General features: G+C 39.6%; 2 protein-coding genes across 2 annotated transcripts; both read left to right on the top strand.

Moving 5' to 3' along the window:
* Positions 1-613: 613 nt before the first annotated feature.
* LOC139716259 (uncharacterized) lies at positions 614-2,163 on the top strand. The gene is made up of 2 exons (XM_071627827.1): positions 614-1,019; positions 1,154-2,163. The coding sequence occupies exons 1-2, from the start codon at positions 614-616 to the stop codon at positions 2,161-2,163; spliced, it is 1,416 nt and encodes a 471-aa protein (XP_071483928.1).
* A 7,984-nt stretch (positions 2,164-10,147) lies between these two features.
* On the top strand, positions 10,148-11,605 carry LOC139716214 (neurexin like receptor 1-like). The gene has a single exon (XM_071627776.1). The coding sequence runs from the start codon at positions 10,262-10,264 to the stop codon at positions 11,441-11,443; it is 1,182 nt and encodes a 393-aa protein (XP_071483877.1). The 5' UTR covers positions 10,148-10,261; the 3' UTR covers positions 11,444-11,605.
* The last annotated feature ends 13,000 nt before the right edge of the window (positions 11,606-24,605 follow it).

Here is a 24,605-nt window from a genome sequence, read left to right as displayed (position 1 = left end):
AGGTCCCGATTTCTCCCATAAATCGTGGATCAAATCATTGATATACCAAGCAGATGATGGGACCGGCGATGAGTAAGAAAGTTCTGAGACTTACAAGGGTAATTCGATTGATAAAATGCCAAGAGATATGACATGATAACCATGCGTTATATTTGCACTCTGAACGAGAGTTATTAATTTCAGCCAATGGGAATGACGGACGTATGACGGAGCGGACGCATTTTCATACAGTCCTCGTGATTGGCTCAGACAGTACCAATTTCCGCAGTATCCCTCGGGTTTTGAAGCATGATGTCACCTGAGTGTTGTATCGTCTGCTTCGAGCCGTCGCGCTCAGTTTTAAGTGACAGCGAATTCTTGACTTTGGCGTCGTGACTGAAATGTCGAGTTAGTGACGTTTTAGAGGGACGACAATGATCGGTATATCGCCTTACAATTGAAGGTTGTTCACTGAATTCTAACACCATCATAGCGAGAAGACCTGGAAATTTCACGGTCACCTACACCAAATCATCATACGACTTTCTTCTTGATTGAAGTCTCACTACTTTAAAAGAATGATATTATAGTAAAGGATCAAGAGTTTTGAGATTAACGTCTGAAGTCATACATCATGGCACGCTTCATTGTTTGCTTCATGCTTTTGTGGACCATTTTCTACGCAAAGGAGACAGATGGCCAGCTTCGGGCTTATACAGTCCAAGATATAGCTGATATGCAGAACCAAGTCTTGTACGAAACGTTCGATTATTTCTACTTCTCTCAGGAGCGACAGTTGACTACTGTGTTCGAACGTTTGGCTGCCTTAGAAAATCGGATGAATCAGGTTTTTGAGGCGATTGGTGGCACCCTCAAGGAGGATCCCGTGGAGGGAGATATCGTGGCTGCCACCGAGCCAGTTAAGACACAAGTAGAACCTGGGATCGAACCAACATTGACACCTATAGAACCCGGCATTGAGCCAACTCTTCCTCCACCTCGACGAAGGCCGCGACCAAATCAAAATAGACCTATTGCAAGTACACAAAATCAGCGTACACCAGATAGAAGTGGGCCAGGAGAAGATAGATCAGGCACGAATACTGAAAACAAACCTAAACGACCGAAAAAGAAGCCACTAAATCAAGGGGGTAATCCACAACAACGCCCGCAGGAACGCCCCGAGCAAGGCCCACAAGAACGCCCAGAACAACGCCCGCAGGGACTCCCAGAGCAACGTCCACATGGACGCAAGAACAACGCCCCCAGGGACGCCAAGAGGAACGGCCCCTGCAACCTCCGCAAGAACGCCCACCTCCCGTCCGTGTAACACCGCGTCCCGTTCCTCCTCGGAGAAAGCCGAAGAGACCAAGGGCCACTCGACCACCTGTCAGAACAACGCGACCAACTACTAGACCCACCACGAGGCCAACTACGAAACCCACTACAAGACCAACAACGCGACCGACGACGCGCCCGACCACAGCACCAACAACAAGACCGACAACAATGACGACCACGGAGCCAACGACTCGACCAACCCCACCGCCTCCACCAACATCACCGCCGTATGCAGCAACATGTAATGATATTTTTAATCGGGGCATGTGGTCACCGAGGAAATCCGTATATGCCATAGACCCACTGGGCAGAGGAAAACCATTCGATGTTGTGTGTGAAATGGAGACCCGTCCAGAAGGAACATCTAAGATATTTACCGTAGTGAATCATTCCGAAATGAGAGTTAAGAAAGTGATCGGATTCGAGGGTCCCGGCGAATTTAGTCTCGGTCCTGTCTACAATGCAACCGTGAAACAGCTTCGGGCCCTGACCTCGATATCTCGGGCGTGCTCGCAGACTCTCGAGTATCGCTGCCGAGGAGCGGTTCTCATGACTCGATCACGAGAAGGTGGCACCTACGGCTTTTGGACAGATATCAACGGAAACATCATCGAGAGCTGGGCAGGAGCGCCCATCAACAGCGGCATGTGCGCCTGTGGCGTTTCGGGCACCTGCCAGGGTGACGGCTTCTGCAACTGCGACGCCAACCAAAAGAAGTTTGTGTCCGACTCAGGTGTGATCACGGAAAAAGAACATCTTCCAGTAACTGACGTCCGGTTGGGAGACACAGGAGGAAAACGTGAAACAGGCTACCTGACACTTGGTCCTCTACGATGCGAATGACAGTAATAACGGCAATTAATTACAGTAACTATATTAAATCCATTTTTGGAGGGTTCCCAAATTACCTCTTTTCAATTAGGCCTACACACTGCGCGTCGTCGGGATTTAATAGTGGATCACCTATGATGACTCTCAATGCATTGGCGTCTCTGTGTCGATCGTCTTATAACCTTTAGAAAGCGAGTAAGTTATGGTTATCACGAAATTTCGTTAACAAATCTTGATAACATTCATTTGTTTGGATGTAAACGTGAAATTTAAGGATTTCATTTTGTATAATATGCTAGCCAACACATCTATTTAAAATTCTATGCCTTAGTTTAAACCGCCTAAAAGCGTGCGTCTGGTACTCCTCTTTGGCTGCCCGTGCATCCTGCATGCTATAAAAAGAGTAAGGGGAAGAGAGGAGGAAGGAAAAGTACGATACCGAGAGTACTGACGGTGCTATGAAGTCCGCCTTATCGCGTGAAACAGCCACTCTTACCCCAGGGCCACAAGGGAGATGATTCTTTCTTCCGACCGCTTTTTTCCTATTTTTTATCTTTCAAATCAATTTTGATTTACTTGTTGAAAACTTTAATTTTGATCTCCACCTTCTGCACTATGTGAAGTTGATATGATATTAATTCGAGACAGATGATGAAGGGTACTTGTATGGAACTGCTTTCCCTATAAGAGATATCAAGAGAGCTTTTCATGACAATCATACATTAATAAGAGGTTCTGTCCCTTGACAAGCAGAACGATCGGGATAGATTGTTAAGACTTTGACATGACAGAACCGGCATGGTGTCTTGCATCCAACGGAAATTATGTCAAGGTAAATACTCCGGCCACTTCAATGATGATGACCGTGCCATAACGTCTGCACGTAGGCCTATAATGAACAATGCCTGCCAGCAAATGCTGGTCGAATTGCTTTGGGAAGATACTCGTCCCTTGTTCTCTTCTTATCAATTTTGCAACAACTGCAATGTTTCCAAAAATACAGTAACACTTTTGCACTGTCAGTAGCCTCAATGTTAGTATTCTTTGTTTAGATATCCAGCTTAATGCTCATAATGGATTTTCTACTCATTCAGCTATTCTATGAACTCTTTTAATTGACGACTCTCTTAGTGTTATTTACCCGCTTTAATTTACAGGTATCTGTTATTCACTTCTTCTTAAAATTTACGAATAGCATTATGATCATACTAAGAGATTTATTTTCGTGAGAGAATACTGGTATCAAAACGTGCGTGTGAATTGTTTGAGCTCTCGTAACAGTAAAGTTAATTCATGCAAGCTGCAAGTTTTCTTGATTTTCCACTAGAGACAGTAATTTCTTTCTGGAACTTCATTAAGCGAGCTGTGTTTGAATTCTCCTTAAAGATGACGAATCAAAGTTTACATTAATTGGTTGATAAGCTGGAATTGATGTACCAACCCTTGAGAGGCATATGATCACGGAGAATATAAGGGCACGTGACAATAGACAACAACAGCAACAACAACAACAACAACAGCAACAAGAAGTTTTACATGGGCTCACAGACGTGAAAACTGGACGGTGCAGTAAATCAGTGAGGTGGAAATCCACCTCCCTGAGTAAACCGTCTATTCCTCCTTTGAGACGGCGAACCCATCCGCCAACTCCTCCCATTCGAGGGCGGTGACATATAGAATAAACTCCATTATAGTAGTACATAGTACCTGTAAGTAGGACAAGCTTCAAGTCATTTTCCTGTTTTGTCATTTGGGTATGAAAGATGCTCTCGTTTTCTTCAAAGCTAATAAATGGAAAGGGAGTGGGGGAAGAGACTTGAATTTGGAGAGTATAAACTCATACCTTTGTCCGTCTGCATAGGTTCACTTCGTCCTCTCCCAACGTCGGGACAAGCATCGTCCTATATGCGGGTAAAGCTCTAAAACTGCCTTTCCCGATGAGATTCACCTTTCATTACACTGTGGATAGAAGATATTAAACTACATTAATGATGACAACATAAGGTGGCGTATATGGTGACACAACATTTGCTCCAGCGACTATTGTCCCGGTCTTATTTCCTCCAATTAAGGACTTAGAGTTAGGATTAGGCTTAGGGTTATGTTTGTGGGTAGAATTATTTATGTTTGGCTTAACCTGCAGATATTGCATGGGAGCAATTATCACTGGAACAAATGTCATGGAACTGGAGTATATACCTACAAATATATCCAGGATAATAATTGTTATTCTGAGGTATTTTTACTCCAAATTGATGATGACAAGCGATATCTTACCACACTGAAGAAGAATATCCTACTTCATTTTTTTTTTTGGGGGGGGGTCGTGTAACTTGACGTCATATTATTGTGGTGTGGTATCAAATCAGTGTGATTTCAGTTGCTCTTGATTGTTTGTTACTTCGCTTCTTTCGAGTTCAAGATATGTGAACTGTCGTTTTAGTCCGGATTACACTATGTTTAAATAACAATATTCTTGTATCAAATGTGGCACCAACCACCGATCATATCCCTCGTTAACAAAAGAAAACATAAGACATCACAACATTTATTCCATTTAAGTTAGCGTTGAGTTGACAGCTTATGGTATAGGCATTCACACAATCATGAGTTCATAAATGGAATAGAAAGCATAACCGTGTTCAAGGTTACCCTTACAAGGTTGTGTAAATTAAAAATAAACATATAAAGCTACGTGCAACCGAGTTCTTTAGGCATATGACGGTACGAGATGCCGTATTGAAATACAGTGCCAATCCATATTCAATTTGACTTACTTGAATAGAGCACAACAGGCGAACAGATTGTTAGACGTTCCATTCGAACGTAAAGAGTTATGGGACTTTCAAGTTTGCATATTTTCACGAAAAAACAAAGATCGTGGTAGTGACAGACGGTGGTGATGTCATCGTCTCACAAGTGCTCTGTATTGAACTGTACACAAATTTACAATACTATTGTCTTTTTGAAATGAAAAGGTAGAGCTTGTAATTTGTCAATTTCGGACACAAACAAGTTTAAATCGTACAACATTCATAGTACAAACCAATAAGGGAAATGATATCGTCTGTTCTGGTTGCGGTTGAGATGAATATCACTGTTTCATGAAAATATGTGAAAATTTAAAATCTCATAATTTTCGAATCCGTTGTCTGATGTGAACGGAACCACCTATCACTCTTTCCGGGTGTCTTGCTGTTTTTTAATAAAACTCATATTGCATACAGACCGACGTTGCATTTCACGTTATCCGATCACAATTCTGAAGATTTCGTATGCTGTATTTGTGAGCTTCAGCGATTCCAGCACATTTGAATTTGCTTTCATTTTTTAGGTGAAACGCTGCCTTGATTTCTTAGAATAACTCATATAAACATCTACGTATTTCTAATGATACAAGTATCAAGCGTATCGACTATCGCGGTGGTGAGGATACTGTGTAACACGTATAAAGACAAGATATGCTGTAGCTTTGTACCTCCTTTAAGCAAGATTTACAATGATTGCATAATAAGGTGGCATTTAAATTTCTTGCAAACTTGATCAAATTGCAATGGACTCTATTTCGTGAGCAATAACAGCATGTATTTCATTCCTTAAAAGAAGATACTAAACAGGGACTATGACATTACAGAAGAAAAAATCTGACACGAGTAAATCATCACTGATACAGGTCTAAACCAGCTTTTCCTGTCGAATGGATGCATAGTTAACAGGAAACATTTTACAAATTCGTGACATTAAAAACCAATTCCGTCCTAATAGAAATCAAAGTAGCTCAGAAATCAGTCCGACATTACGAACCCGACGTCTGCAACAGCTTATACCAGTACACTAAAGCAGTATATACTGCACTCTTTTCCTTTAAGGGATTGTATAGTTTTGTTTGAAATGGGGATTAAGGTTTTAACTTTTGTGACATAATTAGAAACACATTAATGAAATATTACAGAGCAAACAATTATATGAGGAATTGAAAGTTTAAATGATTAAATTAGGTATTGGAATGGCTGAGATAGCCAAAAACAAGTAAAGCAAAGTGATCATAATAAAAGTGGGCCCCATCTTTTACCAGGATCTCTTTGTTTTTGGATATCTCAGCCATGTCAAAACCGATTTTCAACAGATAAACAGCGAATTCCTCTTAGAATTGTATGTTCTTTAATATTTCATAAAAGTGGTTTCTAATCTTGCAGCAATTTAAAATGTGAATCGCCAGCGCAGCCAAAGCTATATCGCCCCGTTAAGGTTCATCTAAGAAAGTATTTGTTATCGAAATAATTATGTATCCGTCTAAAATATTTTTTCTTGATGTATGTTCTTTTTTTCTTCGGGTCTTGGTCGCCCCTGAACCAAAACATAATGATATCTGGTTTCACCCATTTCTTCCATCCTTCTCTTTGTTAATGATTTTATAAGGGCATATATTTGCATTATTATTGTATCACCCACTCAAGAGCATGCCGTACACCTAAAACATGCGTATGAGAATCCACGCCGTCTTGCACTGTCACTTGCACATGCTGTATAATATACACTTACAATGTGTATATAATGTATGTATTATGCAATCAATCGTGCTGCCTTCAGGCACTATTCTTTACAAATACATGTACGACAAAACAGATCAGTTAATTATCATATAAGTAGGCAAATTCGTGTTGTAATGTGATTGTATATGATGGGTTCTCATCCACTTCGAGCTCTGCTTATGAGGATGGTGTCCTGTATTGATTTTTCCCTTGTTCACATACGAATACAGTATGTATTTTAATGTTGCGTTAATTCATATGTTATCAGGCACGGTGATGTTACCAAATTGACAATTCCTGTATTGATTTGTATATTTTACTCTGTTTTTGTTGTTATTGCATACTTTGTATCAATTTGTATTCATTTGTGATTATACTTGGAGAAAGAAAATGCAGAAATAAAACCAAACCAAATCAAAGCAATCCAAATACTGGGGTTCTCATGTTTCAATGGTCATCGCTAGATTCAGTTAGGTCCTTCTTAGGACCCGGCAATGAATATGGTCATTGATTCACGTTTCAGGACAACTTTTGTTCCTGCCATTGGAAATGACTTGGTATACTGTCTTAATTTCCACCTGAGCAAAGCCGCATCTTTATTTACCAAGGTTTAAAGACGAGGTTCAGTAGAATTCAATAGAATCAAGAGAATTCAAGCCGTGTAATCAAGCCAAAGCTTTAAGAAGTTATAGGATAAATACCAAAACCTTTAATTTGTTGGTAGCCCATGCAAATTTAAGAATGACAATTCATTTTGTATCTCTTTTTCTCTGAGTTAAACAAAACAGTATACAGTTGACTTCTAAATTCAAACGAGCTACGTTTTATTGTCTTTCAAAGCCTACATAGGACGATATTCTAAATTTGGCGACATTTTTCGGATTTGCTAAGATTTCTACGTTTGATTGATATCGTATCATTGTTTTATGACATATATCACTTTAATACTGATTACCTGCCTCTGTTTTCTTTAAGAGCAATGTCTATCTTTTGACGGTATCACGTTACTTCAAAGAAATAACTGCGCTTATAGACAACTGATGGAAGTCAATACATTGTGTATATAACGCGGGTTGATTACCATTTTGACATAATCAACATTGAACATCAGTCTTAGGTGATTCACCTGTCTTCATGTGTACTGGAGATTAGAAGCAACAACAACAACAACAACAACAGAAAATCATCAGAAGAGCGTTATAAAAACATGCAGGTAGTAGTGCAAAGAAAGCCACGAACATTCGCGTGTCTGGCTACGCCGACGGAACGAACTTGTCTGCCACTTAGAGTTAGTCATGAAAGTCATATGTTATTACTGCTCTAACTTTGTCACGTGACCTTCCGTGAAAGTCGTTGTTTCGTACCTGAATCGACCGCAAAGGATATACATGGACTTCTTCACCCACCCTTTTGTGAACTCGCGCCACGTAGATCATGACATCATCCGCCTTCATTCCCGGTAATAGAGTCAACTATCATTACTGAATCGTCTGGAAAAGTGTGCCATGACCTGACATCTACAGTGCAGTCACAGTATAGTGATATAAGGAGATTGCTCCGTGTATAGGATGATGTTGACATCGATGAGCAGTAACGAACTCGAGACAAGAAACCACCTGTGGGTTAATGATTTTATTTAATTCTATCCACGCATCATCAATTATCACCTTTGAACGAATACTTATTCAGGGACGTCACAATCAAATGACTTGATTTAAGAACGTTTGATGGGAAGCAATCGTACCTCACCATCAAAGACTTCGACCCATAAGTAAAAACAGATTAAGGAAAGATCTACTGAATGTGAAATGTTGGAAAAATATCATCCTACCAAGGTCACACGTTACATAGATTATTTAAATGATGCTACATGAAGGGAAAAATAAAGTTAGAATATGAGTTTGATGTCATCTTGACATAGGCTTACAGATTCTTACATACCTGCCTGAATCTAAATACTGGTAAAATGCTTTATTACCATTCATTGTGTACCTCGTAAAAATATCATAAGGCGCTAATAGTAACAGACTGAACATTCTACGCTAAACACTTCACAAAAACATTGTTTTGATAGATAGTCACTGTAACCATGACGACGTGTGAGATGAAACAGTGACCTAGATATTTCAACGGCGGATTCTACGGAGATAGCGGAGAGGATGTGACACTTGGAAAGTTACTTGCTTGGGTATGTTGTTTGCCATGTATCACATGCGTCCATTAGGGTTTAAGTTGAATGTTGATATTGTTAGACGTAGCGTGATGATATTTCATCGTGAAATGACTGTTCTGATGCATTTGGAAATACGGCATAAGAATGTCATGCACAGAAACATATTCTCTCTCCATTTGCCGTCTGTCGGCTTTCTGTTCAAACAAAACAAGACTTTAAATCATTGGATGCATGTTCAAAGAGAAAAGAAATTAGATGAAAGTCATTACTCTTTCAAGGACGATAAGAATCAGATATTGATTATCGGTGAGTGGCCAAACAGTTCGAGCAAACTCAAGCAAGATTCATTAAACGGAATATGTCTATATCCATTGGTAGACACGCGACCAATCAATCATTGATTCATCTGCTTTAATACTTGTTCTTTGATTTGGTGCGGCAAACTGACTTGTGCGAGGAGAGAACTTAGCAAATGTGCAGTAACGTAGTAACGAGCAATGATCTTCGGTATAAGTAGTCACAGGTTTGTTCCAGTTTTCTCAGCTGTCAGTGGCGTTTCAGGCACGGACACTCGACAGCTTGGAGCACAGATAAAAGGGAAAGTGTCAGCCCTTTCTCCTCTAATTAGTCTGATCCAATGACATCGAAGATGACTTGGAGGTCCCCGCATCGTTTCCGAGCAACTCCCCTACGTTTCGCATTATATACTTAGTACGGAAAACAGCGAACAGAGAGGAAATTAGAAGTTGAGTGATCGAACTCAAATCATTCAATTTTCTAAATTGTGTTTCAGCGCGAGTTGACTCTTTCCATCAGAATTCATAATTCCTTTGAAAGGAATTTGCAAATTTATTCACTTCTGACATTTCTATTGCCAGAATCTAATCTAATATGTGTCATAATTAATTGGTAAATTGCCAGGTTGTGGGTCTTAACGGGGCGCCACGAAAGCTTCGCTGACGGGGAGCAACTCTAACGCCCAATCAAGAATCAGGACAGTGACCTGCGTGGGACCCTTGCATGAGAGCGTGCCCTTGATTGGTGTAAAAAGACGTATAACTCGACGACTCTCCAGAAATTTCCCGCGATACTGTCGTGTGAACAATTTTCATTTAAGCGTGTTATGGTGTGTTCCACGGGGGATGTCACCGGCCAGACTTTGTATACAGGGAACTTCCGCGAACATAATGGAATGTATATAATTTTCCTTCGCCACTTACCGTGCCTTGGAAAGGTTATCATAAAGCCGTCCATACATGCCGACTTGCCTTTAGAACAGCATGCGGTGGATAGGAGTCTAAACCGCAAGGATCGACAAGAAAAAATTATGTTCATATGTGATAAAAGCTGCGCGTTGGTGAAATCGAAGTGTAGTGGGAACAGAGAGTAGCCGTGGCTGTTTTGAATGGTAAACCTCGGCACTTACGACATCATGGCAAGGTTCGAAAGAGTGTGTTTGGTGCTACTCGCACTCGTGACAGTGGAGAGCATTAATGGTCAATTCCAGGCGTACACAGTGCAGGACATAGCTGACATGCAGAATGAGGTACTGTACGAAACGTTTGACTACTTCTACTTTTCCCAGGAACGTCAGTTGCAGCAAGTCTTCCAGCGAGTGGCTGATCTTGAGTCTCGAATGATAAGAGTCATGCAGGCTCTAGGGATTTACAGGGAAGGGAGACCTACCGACGCACCTGCAGTGCAAGAAATAGATGCACCTGTTGCGCCGACAGTACCTGTATCGCGGACACGACAACCACCAGTAAGACCAAGACAGCCAAACCGGAACCCCTTGAACATGGCCACGGACCCGCCGAGACCCGAAACACCCCCTCCCCGGAGGCGTCCAGTGCGACCTAGTCGACGACCTCCGATACGACGCACAAAACCAACGACTCGTCCGACAACAGCACCCACGACGGCACCGACAACGATCGCCACGACTACACCTGCGCCGACACAGCCGCCAAATCCAGCGACATGCAACGAAATCTTTGAACGAGGCATGTGGACAGCCAGCCAGACCACATACTCAATCGATCCTCTCCGTAAAAATAAATTCTTTAACGTCCAATGTGAGCAGGTAGTTCAGGGTGACGGAAGTGTGAAAATGTTTACCCTGGTTAACCATTCCAAAATGGAGAGACTGAAAGTGAGAGGTTTCGAAGCTCCCGGGGAATTCAGTCTCGGCCCTGTGTACAACGCCTCCAGCAAACAACTACGAGCTCTAACAGAAGCATCGGAGACCTGCTCACAGTTCATCGAGTACAGATGTCGTGGAGCGGTACTGATGTCGAGAGCGAGATCGGGTGAGACATACGGTTTCTGGGAGGACATCAACGGAGATCGTGTTGAGAGCTGGGGAGGTGCTCCAGCAAATAGTGGCATGTGTGCCTGCGGCGTGGACGGTAGCTGCCAGGGGGGAGGAATGTGCAACTGTGATTCGAATCCAAAGGCATTCCTGACTGATTCCGGAGACATCACCGAAAAGGAACTGCTTCCAGTCACTGACGTTCGTCTTGGCGATACAGGAGGGAAGAAGGAGACAGGGAACCTTCTGCTCGGACCGCTGAGATGTGAGGGCTGATTTATGTACGTGTGTATATGAGTGCGTTTTTGTACTCAAAAGTGATTTACAAACTGGGTATATGATGATTGAGATATCGGCTATTTAGAAAAGAAAAGCATTGACGATCAATACAAACTTGTCTGATTGTTTAAACAGATATGCATAGACAAGGAAAGAAGAGATTACTTCCTGTAAATCGTATTTACTTTACGAAGAAATGTTTGAAGACATTATCAGGCTATTAACAAACCTCTTTATCTTGTGAATATATCTCTTAAAGTCCTTTTGTATCCATCATAACTTAGAGATGACATTGGAGTCGTTTTCGTCATTTATCTTTTTGCCCTTCACTAATGCTTTATCGCAATATTCAGAATGTCATAAAATCAGACTTCGATAGTATAACTTCAAGGTGTTACTGATGTTTTTGTATTTTTTTTTTCATTCATCTGTTCCTAACCATTGTATTAAAGATAAGATGTAGAGACAGGAAAGATAGAGCGCTGATGGAAGAGACAGACGCCAGAGTCTTTTGTCCTAAACCCTAACAGGGATTATGTCATCAGTGGCATAACAATCCTCTATACTTAGACTGGCAATGGTTGATAGTCCGTGTCATTCCACACACATTGTGGAACCATTTTTCATATAGTACCCAGCATGATGGCTCGTTTTTGTTTTTGTTTTTTTTCGCAGGATTGCACTCAACATGCTGCTGACCATTTACCATCATCAATGTATGCATGTGCAGAATGATGTATTCTTGACATTGTAATAGTCCTTACATATGCACACACACGGTATAGGCACTACTGACCACTAATCCATTATTCAATGAATTCATAGTCTGTAAAGGAATTAGAACTATTGCCAACATTTCGATCTCGGAGAACAAAATCCAAAACTTGCTGTCTAATTTTCTTTTCCCATTCAGTGGTCAATCAGTGCTATCACACGTTTGCCGCAGTATGTAAAACACTGATGTGATGAATCATAGGCATGAGCCGAATACAGTTGATGACATTGTCGTAATATGCTGCCATATTGGACAGCTGAGCCAGCGTAGTAAGCATGTCATTGTACGTTTGATCCTTTGTTCAGGTTTATAGCACATGCTGCGTTGGCATGATATTTGGTATCATATTTTGTCCTATTTTGTAATATGAATGTTGTCTAAATTACATGCGCACATCATTTGCAGCTACTAATAATCTGTAACAGCTAACATAGGATGGTTATGAACAGTGATTAATGTACTCGGTATATAATGAGGTTATACGAAGAAAAAAAAAAACATTTTGCTATTTCTTATCGAACCCGGAGTGGCTTTACTTCACGAGGAATCAGTCACGACTATTTCTTTTCATACTCTCGGTTGCAATTGAAGTAAACAGAGAAGAAAATATATTATATTGATGACGTTGAAAATCGATGAACATAGAAATTGAAATGACAGTTACAATAGTGATATTACTAATGCTACATATATAGAATAATGACTACATAGTAAGAATAAGTAGTCATAAGGACAAATATTGAAAATTGATGAAGATTAAGCAGGTTACAATCGAGGAAAATAAACTCATGGCGTTGATGATGAGAAAGGTTTTATAAATCCTCGTAATACACAGACATAGGTATATGCATATATTGCGTATTATCCAACCATATCCAACTTGCGACGATGCGTGCACATAGCCTACTTCTTTTGAAATATATTTTACCTTCTTGAATAATCCTTCCTTGTTTCTTTTTCCTAAGCAGAGTTCATGTCTCATGTTCCCAGTTATCATTCTTACCCCCCCCCCCCCGCCACCCCACTCCCGAAAATCTATTACATGGTAACACATCTTATTATGACGTATACTGGGTGGAGTTGGCACCAAATTACTTCTTTCGGGAAACATCTGGGAATCCTATGTCGAGTCGCAGCATCCAGGATGACGGTTGAAGTGTGTGCTTAATGCCAGACTTTAGCTCCGGAGCTGGTTGGATGCCAAACTAAACCCAAAGAGTACCAGCTGTGAGGATTACAAAGTGTCTTTTAGTCTTCCTCACTACCGTTCGATTCTATTCACACATTTAGAAATGCGTTACATTCTGATACTCATAAGGAAAAAAGACAACAAGAAAGCAAAAGACAGAATTTCAGTATACGATGTGTGTGAATAATGTCTTATGCGTTTTATACATCTTTGACATCAATGAGAAAGAGAGTATAGAATTATGCCAGCAGCGTGGACGTGCGCATCAACATAAACTCTGAGTTTCGTTGTATGTTGTAATAATATATTCCAAATGTACAGATGTTTTAGACTCTGCTGTGAATGTTCAATACTCACATCCTTGAGTTTCATGGAAAAAAAAACATTTTTTTCCAAGTCGACAACTGTTCAAAACGAAATACCAGAGATTGAACATAATTATACCTGTCCTTCCTTAAATATCCATATATAGATGTAATAATGCTTTGTGTGCATTAGCCTCAACAGTTCTGCGCTTGACGTTGTTATATGCCATTGTACATGTATTTTTACGAAAATGTAATACAATTTCATGCTTTATGAAGTCATGATCATTATGAAGTGTTTCTCTTCGGTATTTCTCGATAATTTAATTGATAGTTGTGATAGCGTTGACCAAGATTGTTGCGATCAAGGTCGTGGTGATTTAAGTCACAATTGCCTGTGCTGCTGTTGAGACAACTTTTCGGTGACCGTGTGTGAGTTGGCGTAATTATTGGCCTCCTTTTAGTTAAGTTGATGTCGATTGCTATCGATGATGCTGTTTCTTCTGATTGTGTTGGTGTTTGTGACAATGACCTTTGATTGTGCGAGTGCTGACTGTGTCATCAATTAAGTTCATTACAGCTAAGTTTGAAAAGGCTAATTTAGCCTTATCAAACTTAGCTGTAATGAACTTTAGGCTCACGAACGCATCGACGACACATTTAACGACATGATGACCGCGGCGGTGACTACCAGGATCGACGCTGACTGATGAAGAAATGATGACAACAGATGATGAAGATACCTGAAATTCAAATGGCAATCCAATTCATGATGAGCTTGAAACTAGCAGGCTAGTAAACAGACCAATGCCAGTTTTGTATATATCGGTCAAGCAGACAAGGAAGTCGCGAAATTTCATAAGTTCGCATATTGATATCGATCGTGATAATTACGATCAACCGGTACATGAAAAAATGTGAAGTCTATTTCTACAATCAGCCACTTCATCCCTACCTTGTGAAAAGTCACCACTGCTAATTCACAAAGATATTTCTAAGAATGATTGCTTCTTTTCTCGAGTTTGTGTCACAAAATGATTTTTTAACGAAAACTTTTTTTTTTTGCAAGCGAGTGGGATCATGATAATTAAAGGGGAAAACTCCACTCCAAATACTAGTTACTCTTGTAAGAAAGAGTAAAATGTTACAAGTTCAACGGTACAAAATTTAATCAAAATCGGATGAAAAATAAGGAAGTTATGACATTTTGAAATTTTGCTATCTTTTTCTCTTTTTTTTGGGGGGGGGAACAGTTTTTGAACAGTCAATATGAATATACAAACGAAAGAAAGGTTGTAGAATTAAATGTCATTGATTTTTTTTTTTTTTGGATCATTTCAAAACAAGGCTATTTTTCTTGATTACAGTAAAGTAATCATTTGGGAAATCATCAAAAGCTCAACACTAAATTTAAAAGTGGTAGTAATAATCACTGGGACAGTGATTGTCGAGGAGGGGGATAGTGTTAGGAAAACGCCGTTAGAAAGTCCCCCCCCCCCCCAAAAAAAAAAAATAATAATAATAATAAATAAATAAATAGATAATAATAATAATAATAATTAAAGTAAAATACAATAAAATAAATAAATCAGTAAGTAAATAAAATAGTGACCATGCATGTCATTCCCTCACAACTGTACATAAAATTCTTAAAATTCCTGTTTTTCATTCAAACGCAATTATGCCTGAGGCTCAAATCCTCATATGTCTAACTGATCACTATTCTAAAGTTATTCAACCAGGAATAACGTCATGTTTCAGACTTCAATGACAGAAACATTGAATTTTCGTCATTCTTTTTTTTTCTTCACACGATCAATGGAAATTGTGAAGGTATGACATGGTTGGCTCACTCATTTGCATATTCAGATCCACTGAACAAGAACTGTTTTGCAGAAATTAGCAAACCTTCAAAATGTCATAACTTCCTTATTTATCATCCGATTTACCGTTGAACTCGTAAGATTTTACTCTTTTTTATCAGACCCCTTACTGGATTGGATTTCCTCTTTAACATCTTATTTGTTACCAATGAGGTCGCGACTGCTTGGAAAAGTCAAGCAAACAGAAGAAATGTTGATATATCTTACATTCACCGTTACATTCGCTGTTTAATTTTGTTCTGTTTGAATTGTGTTCACCTGACTGTAGTCTATTAATGGGTTATTGATGTCAAATTTGACATCCAATGGATTTTCACTTTAATATCCTGCAGTCATGACAGTGCTAACAGTCAACATTTGACTTGATTGATTTATTAGTCTATACCTAAAATGAGAACAATCACCATCCACGGGCAGATACAAGGCCTAACATTGCAGTCAGTACAAATCCAACATGAAAAGAATCTCACATAGTGATTATACAGGTATATTGAATCATTACAGAATATGAAACATTCTGATTTAAGACGCCAAATGACCTGCCTTGATTCTAGGACATATTTATTGCATACAAGAGATAAGGGATGAAGAGTAAGATATAGAGAAATAAAGACAAATGAGTTGTTGTACTAGTGCATATAGTCATAACAGGCACAAGTGATTACGTGATATTATAAAATGGGTTCAAGAATGTAGCCAATTGGAAGCGCTGAAATGAGTCACGTGGGCGTGCATTATTTTCTTCGGGTAAGCACTAAGAAGAGTCTCTCTTCCACCTCCCTGGCCTGACGTACGTCACAATGTTTTACACGAGCAGTGCGCACTCAATCAGTTGTTACAAGTGCGTCACGCGCTACTATACGCGCTGTCAATCCTGTAAACAACTTCTAGTTCGGGCCGCGGGCTGCCACAACAGCCGGCGGCCTTTCTTGTGCATAACAGTACGTGGCGTACGTATACTCTTATACGTACGTACGTACAGTACTTATAGTGTGCGGGATTTCCGAGTGCGACGTGCGTAAATGTTTGGGACGAACATCTTCGGACGTCTTGACTTTTGAGCGAGTGCTACATGTAGCTGACTGGTATTGACCCACAAAGGTACGTGAATAATGCTGTTAGTTTTCGACCCATTTTATAAAACTAATGATGCACAGGATTATTTCGTGGCGTTAGTGAAGGTGCGGCTCACTCTCGAGTATTGACAACGGTTGCAAACATGCACTCGGCTGCGCCTCGTGCATGTCGCACCATTGTCAATACTCTCGAGCGCGCCGCACCTTCACTAACACACTCTATCCTGTGCATCATTAGTATATTATCACGACCCTTTTGATTCAAGTCCACAGGTTATTACATTATTATATTATGCGTAGAACTCCATGTGGTTAATGCAATGTGTGTAAGAAGTCACCATACGGTCATGACAAACTACGAAAGTCTGTTTTGTTTTGTTTGTGTGTTTGTTTGTTTTTGATGTTCTTATCATTTTTAATTGTTGTAGTCGCCCCTTTTAGTTGAGGACAATAACAGTGAAAAGCCGATATGATTGTTGCTGAATGGTGGTTGATTGATTGAATGATTGTTGCCGTTTACTACATTATTTTGATGTCTTTGAAATGATCTACTGCAAGTGTATATTGGAGACAAATTAAGAAGCATACTTGGGGGAGCGATCATCTCATAAGTCAGCTATTCTAGGCACACAGTCCGCAGTCGCTTTATCCGCCCCTTTCTCGATATATCCATTCATTCTTCCACCATTACCTTACCTACGTAATCAGTCAATATATTATCCTAATTCATAGTTCAGTTAAAAGGAGGACAATGTTATCTAGCATTTTATACTTTATTGTATCCTCTCTTCATAGCAAAATGCAACGGAGCGCCGATTTCATGAGTGTAAAGAAAATTAATAGATCTACTGTACTATTGTGCTGGGGTAAAATCTTTACAATGTTTAAAGGGATTGTACAGTTATGGTTGAGACCTAATTTCAGGTTTCTAACATTTTTGGTGAGATAATGAGAAACCTCTTATAAAATGTGAAAGAGCATGTCGTTCTATGAGGAATTCAACGTTTATTTGATGAAAATTGGTTTTGAAATGGCTGAGATATCAAAAAGAGCGATTCTGATAAAGTGTGGGACCCACACTTTATTACGATCGCTTTGTTTTACTTTGTTTTTTGATGTTTCAGTCATTCCAAACCCGATTTTCGTCAAATAAACTTTGAATTCCTCTAAAAATGGCATGTTCTGTACTATATCATAAGTGTTTTCTTAGTATTTCGCAAAAAGTTAAAAACCCAATTCTCATCTCCACCAAAACTGTACTATCCCTTTTTAACAAATGTGTTTGAATGCGAATGCAGCAAACAATTCACAGTGAAAACATGCTGCCTTGCAACGAACGTTATGTGTCATACCAAATGTTCTAGCAAACAGATGTTTTGAAAATAAGCCAAGAGTGAGATTTTTCTAGCAGCTGACGAAAGAGTGATAATTGGAATAACGAGGCCCTGTCTAGAATCATATGACCAGGCATATCCGCATCGGTCAGGCAGTCTTACAAGGCGACATGGATTGTTTCCGCTTTTTTTTCGTAGTTAACAATGTTAGATGAGTTCTTCACACTCTTATTTTCTCTCAATGCAAGCGCGCCCACTTTTGGATCACATGATCAGGCTCAGGATTGTTTCCTGCCGTCAGTCGGCCTGCCCGCTATGATCTTTGGGCTTGACAGCTGAAGGCCTACCTACTCCTCCTGAGCTACATCGCCAAAAAAGGTTATACAATCTTAGCTAGGTAGTCATGGTGACAGCCACCAAATAGTAGGCCTAACTAGAAAATGCCGCCTTTGAATACTCTCAGGTGGTTATCGATAATCAGATTAGCTTCTATCACACCGACTATGGGGAGGAGTTATTCCAACAATTTATACCTTACTTTTCGGGGTTTTAAATTGATATGCCCAATGTGATTCAACGTCACAGTGGAATTTATTTCAAGTCAAATCACAGATCTTCTTCGATTTTTTTAGGTAAATTTGTCAGTTTCTCTTGAATACAAGCTTTCTAAATTTTGATAGTACTCTCTCTTTGACGTCAGTGTATTGCACTGATTAGTACGACGGATTTCCTATATTGCCTTGTCAGTCAAATGTTCTTCGGAAAGCTTATTATAAATATCCTGTTTATATCCCCACCCCATTTCATGTGATTCACTCACGCGGCAACTTGTAAACAAATTCAGGCGATATCCTCACCCAGTCATCAGACTCGCGGCTGTCTCCATGGTAACAGTGGGAGCTTAAAACTTTACAGTCCGTGCAATGCACAATCGCCCCTTTGAACAGATTGTCGGCTTATGCGCATAATTTTGCATCCCATATACGAAGTCACTAGAGTTACTTGGGGAAGACATAAAATTGGGAGATGAAAGATGAGGGTGGTGTTATGATAGGTGTTCCGCTGATTCCCCTTGCCAATTACATGCTCCTTCCTTCCCAACCACCTGTCCTCGTCCATCTCCTCTTTTCATCTCTCTTTCTCCCTTCCATCTATCTGACTATCTATTTAACTACTTACTTATCTCTTTTTTTGTCTATCTCCATACCTCGTTTTATTCACAATCTTGTCAACAAGCTATTGAAGGGCGTTTGCAGTCATAATCAATGGCAATCAAATTCTCAAACTCTTGAAGAGATCAGTGCTCTAATGATGTGGCATTGCACCTTGCAGCCACGACAACCTCCTGTTTTAAGATACGCAATAATCTTCTGCTCGTAACATTGTGCTACCAACAGTCACAATACAGATGAGTTACAAACAGGTGAAACAAAAGAAATCTCAACACAAACCACGCACATACACATGTAATACAGACTCCTCTTACGAACTAGGTACAGAAGGACATCATTTATGCATATTAAGACAAAACAAACATAACATTTTTGAATGCACAGAACAAAGAGAGAAAAACAATTACCAGAAAGGATAACAAATCACAGAAATGCTTTAGTGTTCAATGAGAAATCATGTAATTATTTTCTGTTTTATCTAATCAGGGTAGCCACGTCAGTTATAAAACTGCTTTCAATGAGGGCTCTGCAGATGGGTAAAAACGTAAAAATACAATACATAACATTTAAAAATAAAAGTTTACGGATAAAGCTGCAACTGACAAAACATACTTTCAAGACATGGTTACACATTGATAACAATAAAGTTGAAATGTCTTTGAACATAATCAATAATACATTATTAAAATATACGTTATATTACTCATACATTTCTAAAATTATCATATATCAATTTCCATAAGTAAAGTAAGATAAAATGCTCGTTAAAAGACAATGCACAATGAATAAACTGATATGATCTGACTTCTTTCTCCCAAAGTCACTCCAATCATCATACAAATATATTAGCAGTAAACGGGCGGAGTACGAAGAAAAGAAGAAGAAGAAGATTGCAGAGGAAGAAGAAAGATGAAGGAAAAGGCAGTAGAAGAAAAGAAAGAAATAACTGCATGAAGGAGGAGCAAAGGAGGGAAGGCACTCCGAAAGCATGATAAAGTAAATGTGAACGGCTTCACAAACAAACGTATACCAACAAAATCTGCTACAAAATCTAGAAACAAATGTAATGCAAGTAATGCATTATGTATTCTCTTTATGTTTAATCTCATGTGTTTGGTATTGATTAGGGTGCTGCAGGCTCTGTATCTGTATAACAGCAGGCGAAACATATTCCTGTTCTTTAGATATAAAGTCAGATATGCTTAAAAATATATTTTGCACTTTCAATATTCACAAACCCAAAACTGATGTGATTAATACAAATTTCGTTCATTGTGATCTTGTGAACTATATTCATTGATCTGTGTTAAGGCCTGTGTAACAGGCCTGACATTAACCCATTAATGATACCTGGCGTTAGTGGTCACTGTGATCTGCGCAAAATGAGATATTTTTTGTATTATTACATGGAGTGAGGTTACATGTCTATCGAATAAAAATGTTGAAGGTGACAATTTATTACTTTTGCTTTCTTTCAGAGAGAGTCAGAAAATTGTCATTGTTTCGTTGCCTTGTACTGCACATGTTCGAACTATTCCCAAATCTAGCTAAAACAGTTGTTCAGACAAATTACGGTGAGTCACCACTGCAGAGTCCTAATTCCTTATAGGTACCTGTGCGTATCAAGCCGTGAGAAATACCTTGTCAAAAATCTGCAACGGACGCAGCGTTTCCGCGTGACCTGCGTGAGTGAAAAGCTGCGAAGCCATTTCTCAATTTGCAGCTACAACCCGCTTGCAGAAAATATTGAGCAGATTCGGCGAAGGGATGCCGACGTTAGGCAGTCTTCTGTCTGTGGCTCTCTCACCAAGTTCAAATAAAACGTAAAATGTCCTACCTACATGTGAATAGCATTTGACAAAAGTTAGCATCCTCTTTGTTTTTCGTTAGTTGAAAATGTCCTGACCAGAGCAATGCAACAAAACACAATGAACCACGCACAAAGATTGTACACACCTATTTTCTTTCCTAACTCTCCACATCTATTTCTATCTTCTTCCACCCCTCCCCCTTTCTCCCTCTTTGAGTATGTAAAGTGTATGCCTGTTATGTATGAGTGTCAATGTATACTCAGTACTATTTATGAATTATATAGGCTTGTGTAATGGCAAATGATATCATGATAATGTAACTTGATCCTTTTGTTACCTAAGAATAATGTTCTGCTACTCGATTGGTGTCTATCACAGTGAATTTTGGAGGTTGAAAGGTAGTAAACTGGATTGCTTGTTTGTTGATTACTGTCTTTTCAGTGCTATAATAAGGGATGACACAATTACAATCAATCTGGCGCGTGGCTTTGCATATACACTTGCACCACAGACTACGGGCACGAGGATAATGCATAATCAAAAAAAAAAAGAAGAAGAAGAAAGGAACAGAAAGGAAAATGACAATATATACCACATGATTCAAGCACGGATACTTCCGGCAATGCGAGTTTCCTGCAGACACTGTCAGGGACAGCAGTACTTGGACTAGACACTGTACGTCAAGGTTTGATTACGGATTATCTTGGACACTTCAAATAGACTAGTTCAGCGGTTTGTTCTAACACGGAAAGCGATGCCTTGGACGCGTCTTTTGCAAACGTGATTAACAACCAAGAGATATATCTGTAATCCCACAGGGTTCAAGCTTCTTGCTGAAAGATAAAAGCGTAACACTTGCAACACGTGTTATAGGTTAATATAATGTTCACAATAAGGAATCGATATATATGGCGAGGGGCAGAGAGACAGAGATGGAGAGAGAAAAAAAAAAGAGATCGAGGGAGAGATGAAATGACGTGAGACGGAAAGCGACGACATCCTGGCTTGGGGCACAACCATATACCCATAAAACGATGCCGATGATCACCATGATGGTGATGGTGATGATGACAGGGCAACGACAGCCATTTTGTCTGTAAATATTATGGTAATCATGATCGTAATCATCCACAGATAAGAAACTGATCATTGATACAACATACACATGACATGAAGGTGAGATATCACTGCTAACATCACAACCATGCACCGCTATCATCATTGTCGTCATCAATACGTTTGGATTATTCACGAGTTCGCACCTATCGTGTATAGTCTTACATACAAGCTCGCTTCATGTCCCCTACATTACCCAGACGCGTCTCAACTCTGCACGGCTTTAGAACATACCCTGTCTAACCGAGATGTGGGGAAAGGTATTTGTAAATGAGCCGATGATTGACGAAAATTGCCGATAATAGATAACACGTCGAGCAAACGATGAAAGTCTGAGACTCACAAGAAGTATTACCCAAATTACGCGAGCGCGACAACATGCCAAGTTCATGGTCGTTAGGACGTGTTGTTATTTCAGGTCAGAGTGGTTTACATCGTATGAAACTTTTGTGGCTGAGTTGGCATACCTAAATCGAATTTGTGTTTGGTATGCACGGTGCAAAAAAAAAACCACGAAACAAAACAAAACGAAAAACCACACACACACACACACACACACACACACACACACACACACACATACACACACACAAACAAACAGACCAAAAACAAAACAAAACAAAACAAAACAGTGTTTATGTTAGATGACACGTTATTCGTAGGATATGCTTACATAACGCTCTGCCGGTTCGATTGGAAGTTCCATTTCTCATAACATCTAAATCATTTCCATTTAAAAATGCGAGACAAAGTTTAGGATTCTCATCTTCTAACCTATGATAACTGGATATAGAAAGCTATGACTGAAATGGTCATATCCAAGTGTTATAAATTGTGTTTTACAGACGATCTCACGACACGCCCTACAGTTACGCAATATTGCACGCACATTTACACAATCCAATCTATCTCTTGATTGCTAACAGCATGCAATTCGTCAGGTTTCTATAAAGGTGTGTGGATTACTGAAAAAAAGGTGGACCTTGAGCTGTGTTACTTTTGAAAGCCGAGAGAAAACGGTCCCAAAATGACTTAACCCCACCCCCCCCCCCCAAAAAAAAAGGAAGCTCGAAAAGACAATAGATTTTGTGCAAGTACTGTAGTACTTTATTCTAAAACTATATGAAACAAAACGTGAATAATCACAGATGCATGTATGCCAACAACCAACGTAAAAGAAAAAAAAATCATTGCAGCAAATACATTTTTTCTTTATTACTTTGGGAAGATTATACATACAATATAATAATACTACCTTTTCAACTCTTAATCATTCTCATTTGAACATTACCATTAAATTTACCTCTTTGTCTTGTGTAAGGTAAGTGCCCTCCGAGCACTCCCTTATGCTTCATGTGATATATACAATCGAATATTAAAGAAAAAACGAATGTGTGTAGAGTGCATTGTTTAACCTGTGAAAATCATCTTGATTGTATAAGACTGCCTTTATAAGAACTGTTGCTGTAGAAGGATTCGGGCTGATAATTAGATTTCAATCAACACTGATCAAAGACCCGGTCTTTTTCCGATATCACATTGTCTTTTAATCAGTTTACAAAACAAAGACACGCTCATATTGACATCACAAATATATGTTCAAGGACTTAGCGAGAAAATTCTCCATGCTTCGTGTGAACAACTGCAACGATTTCTTTCGTCGTCGTTGTTGTTGCGGTGTTTTATCTGGACTGCGCATTGATAAGCGTAAAAGGTGTGTGAAGTGTCAAGAAATTGATAGTAACGTCAAGGTGTTACGTTGCTCTAGGGTGCCATCTTCATTTTTGCCGTTGATGGTGTAACATTTTACATTGCTGTAACTAGTATGTGACCATAGAAAAAGAAAATGAGAGAAGAAAATATAAAGCAACCAGTTGTCCGGAGAGAGAACAGTATTGTCAGAGACGACAGTGGGTTGATGACAACATTAGAGCACACGTATAAGCGCAAAACAACAAAAAGGGACATTATGTACGACTTTACCATCAGCTTTCATTATGAGTCATTTAATGTGCTTTAAAAGACCTAATCACGTTTCAAAGTCGTCCGAACTAGTGATTAGTCAAGAGGAACGTTTATGTGCACCATTTACGCAACTCTAGCACCACTCCATGAGGTGGCGGAGATTAAGTGAAGTGAAGCTGATTCAAACAGAGAAATATTCTTTGCCTCCTCAAGAGCTTGATGATATCAACTGCTTTGGTATGTTAAATCCCGTAGAGCTCATAATTGGCCTGATTACCTCTGTCGATCTAGACAAAATTAATTGGGACTTTGCCAGGCAAGCAGGATTAAACCTGCCCTGCCGAGACATTTCAGCGAGGGCAGACTTTTCCACGAATCAGAGCGCGCGACAGATGACGCTGTAACTGACTGCTCTTAACCCAAGCGCTGAGTGGTCACGACAGTCTTATTTCCGTAGTTCTGCTCCAGACATTTTTTAATGTCTGTAGGGGAAAGGCGCTGTAGCTTTCAGAGGACAGAAAGCTTCGCCTGCT

Source organism: Diadema antillarum, unplaced genomic scaffold (assembly GCF_040938485.1).
Source record: "Diadema antillarum isolate AM-2024a unplaced genomic scaffold, OU_Dant_1.0 scf00000063, whole genome shotgun sequence".
In the NCBI taxonomy this organism is placed as follows: Eukaryota; Metazoa; Echinodermata; class Echinoidea; order Diadematoida; family Diadematidae; genus Diadema; species Diadema antillarum.
This window is presented reverse-complemented; position numbering and strand designations above follow the sequence as displayed.

Coding starts and splice junctions, on each gene's coding strand:
- LOC139716214 (XM_071627776.1), top strand. CDS start 10,262: ATGGTAAACCTCGGCACTTACGACATCATGGCAAGGTTCGAAAGAGTG.
- LOC139716259 (XM_071627827.1), top strand. CDS start 614: ATGGCACGCTTCATTGTTTGCTTCATGCTTTTGTGGACCATTTTCTAC. Junction 1,020..1,153: donor TCAAAATAGACCTATTGCAA/GTACACAAAATC, acceptor CAACGCCCGCAG/GAACGCCCCGAGCAAGGCCC.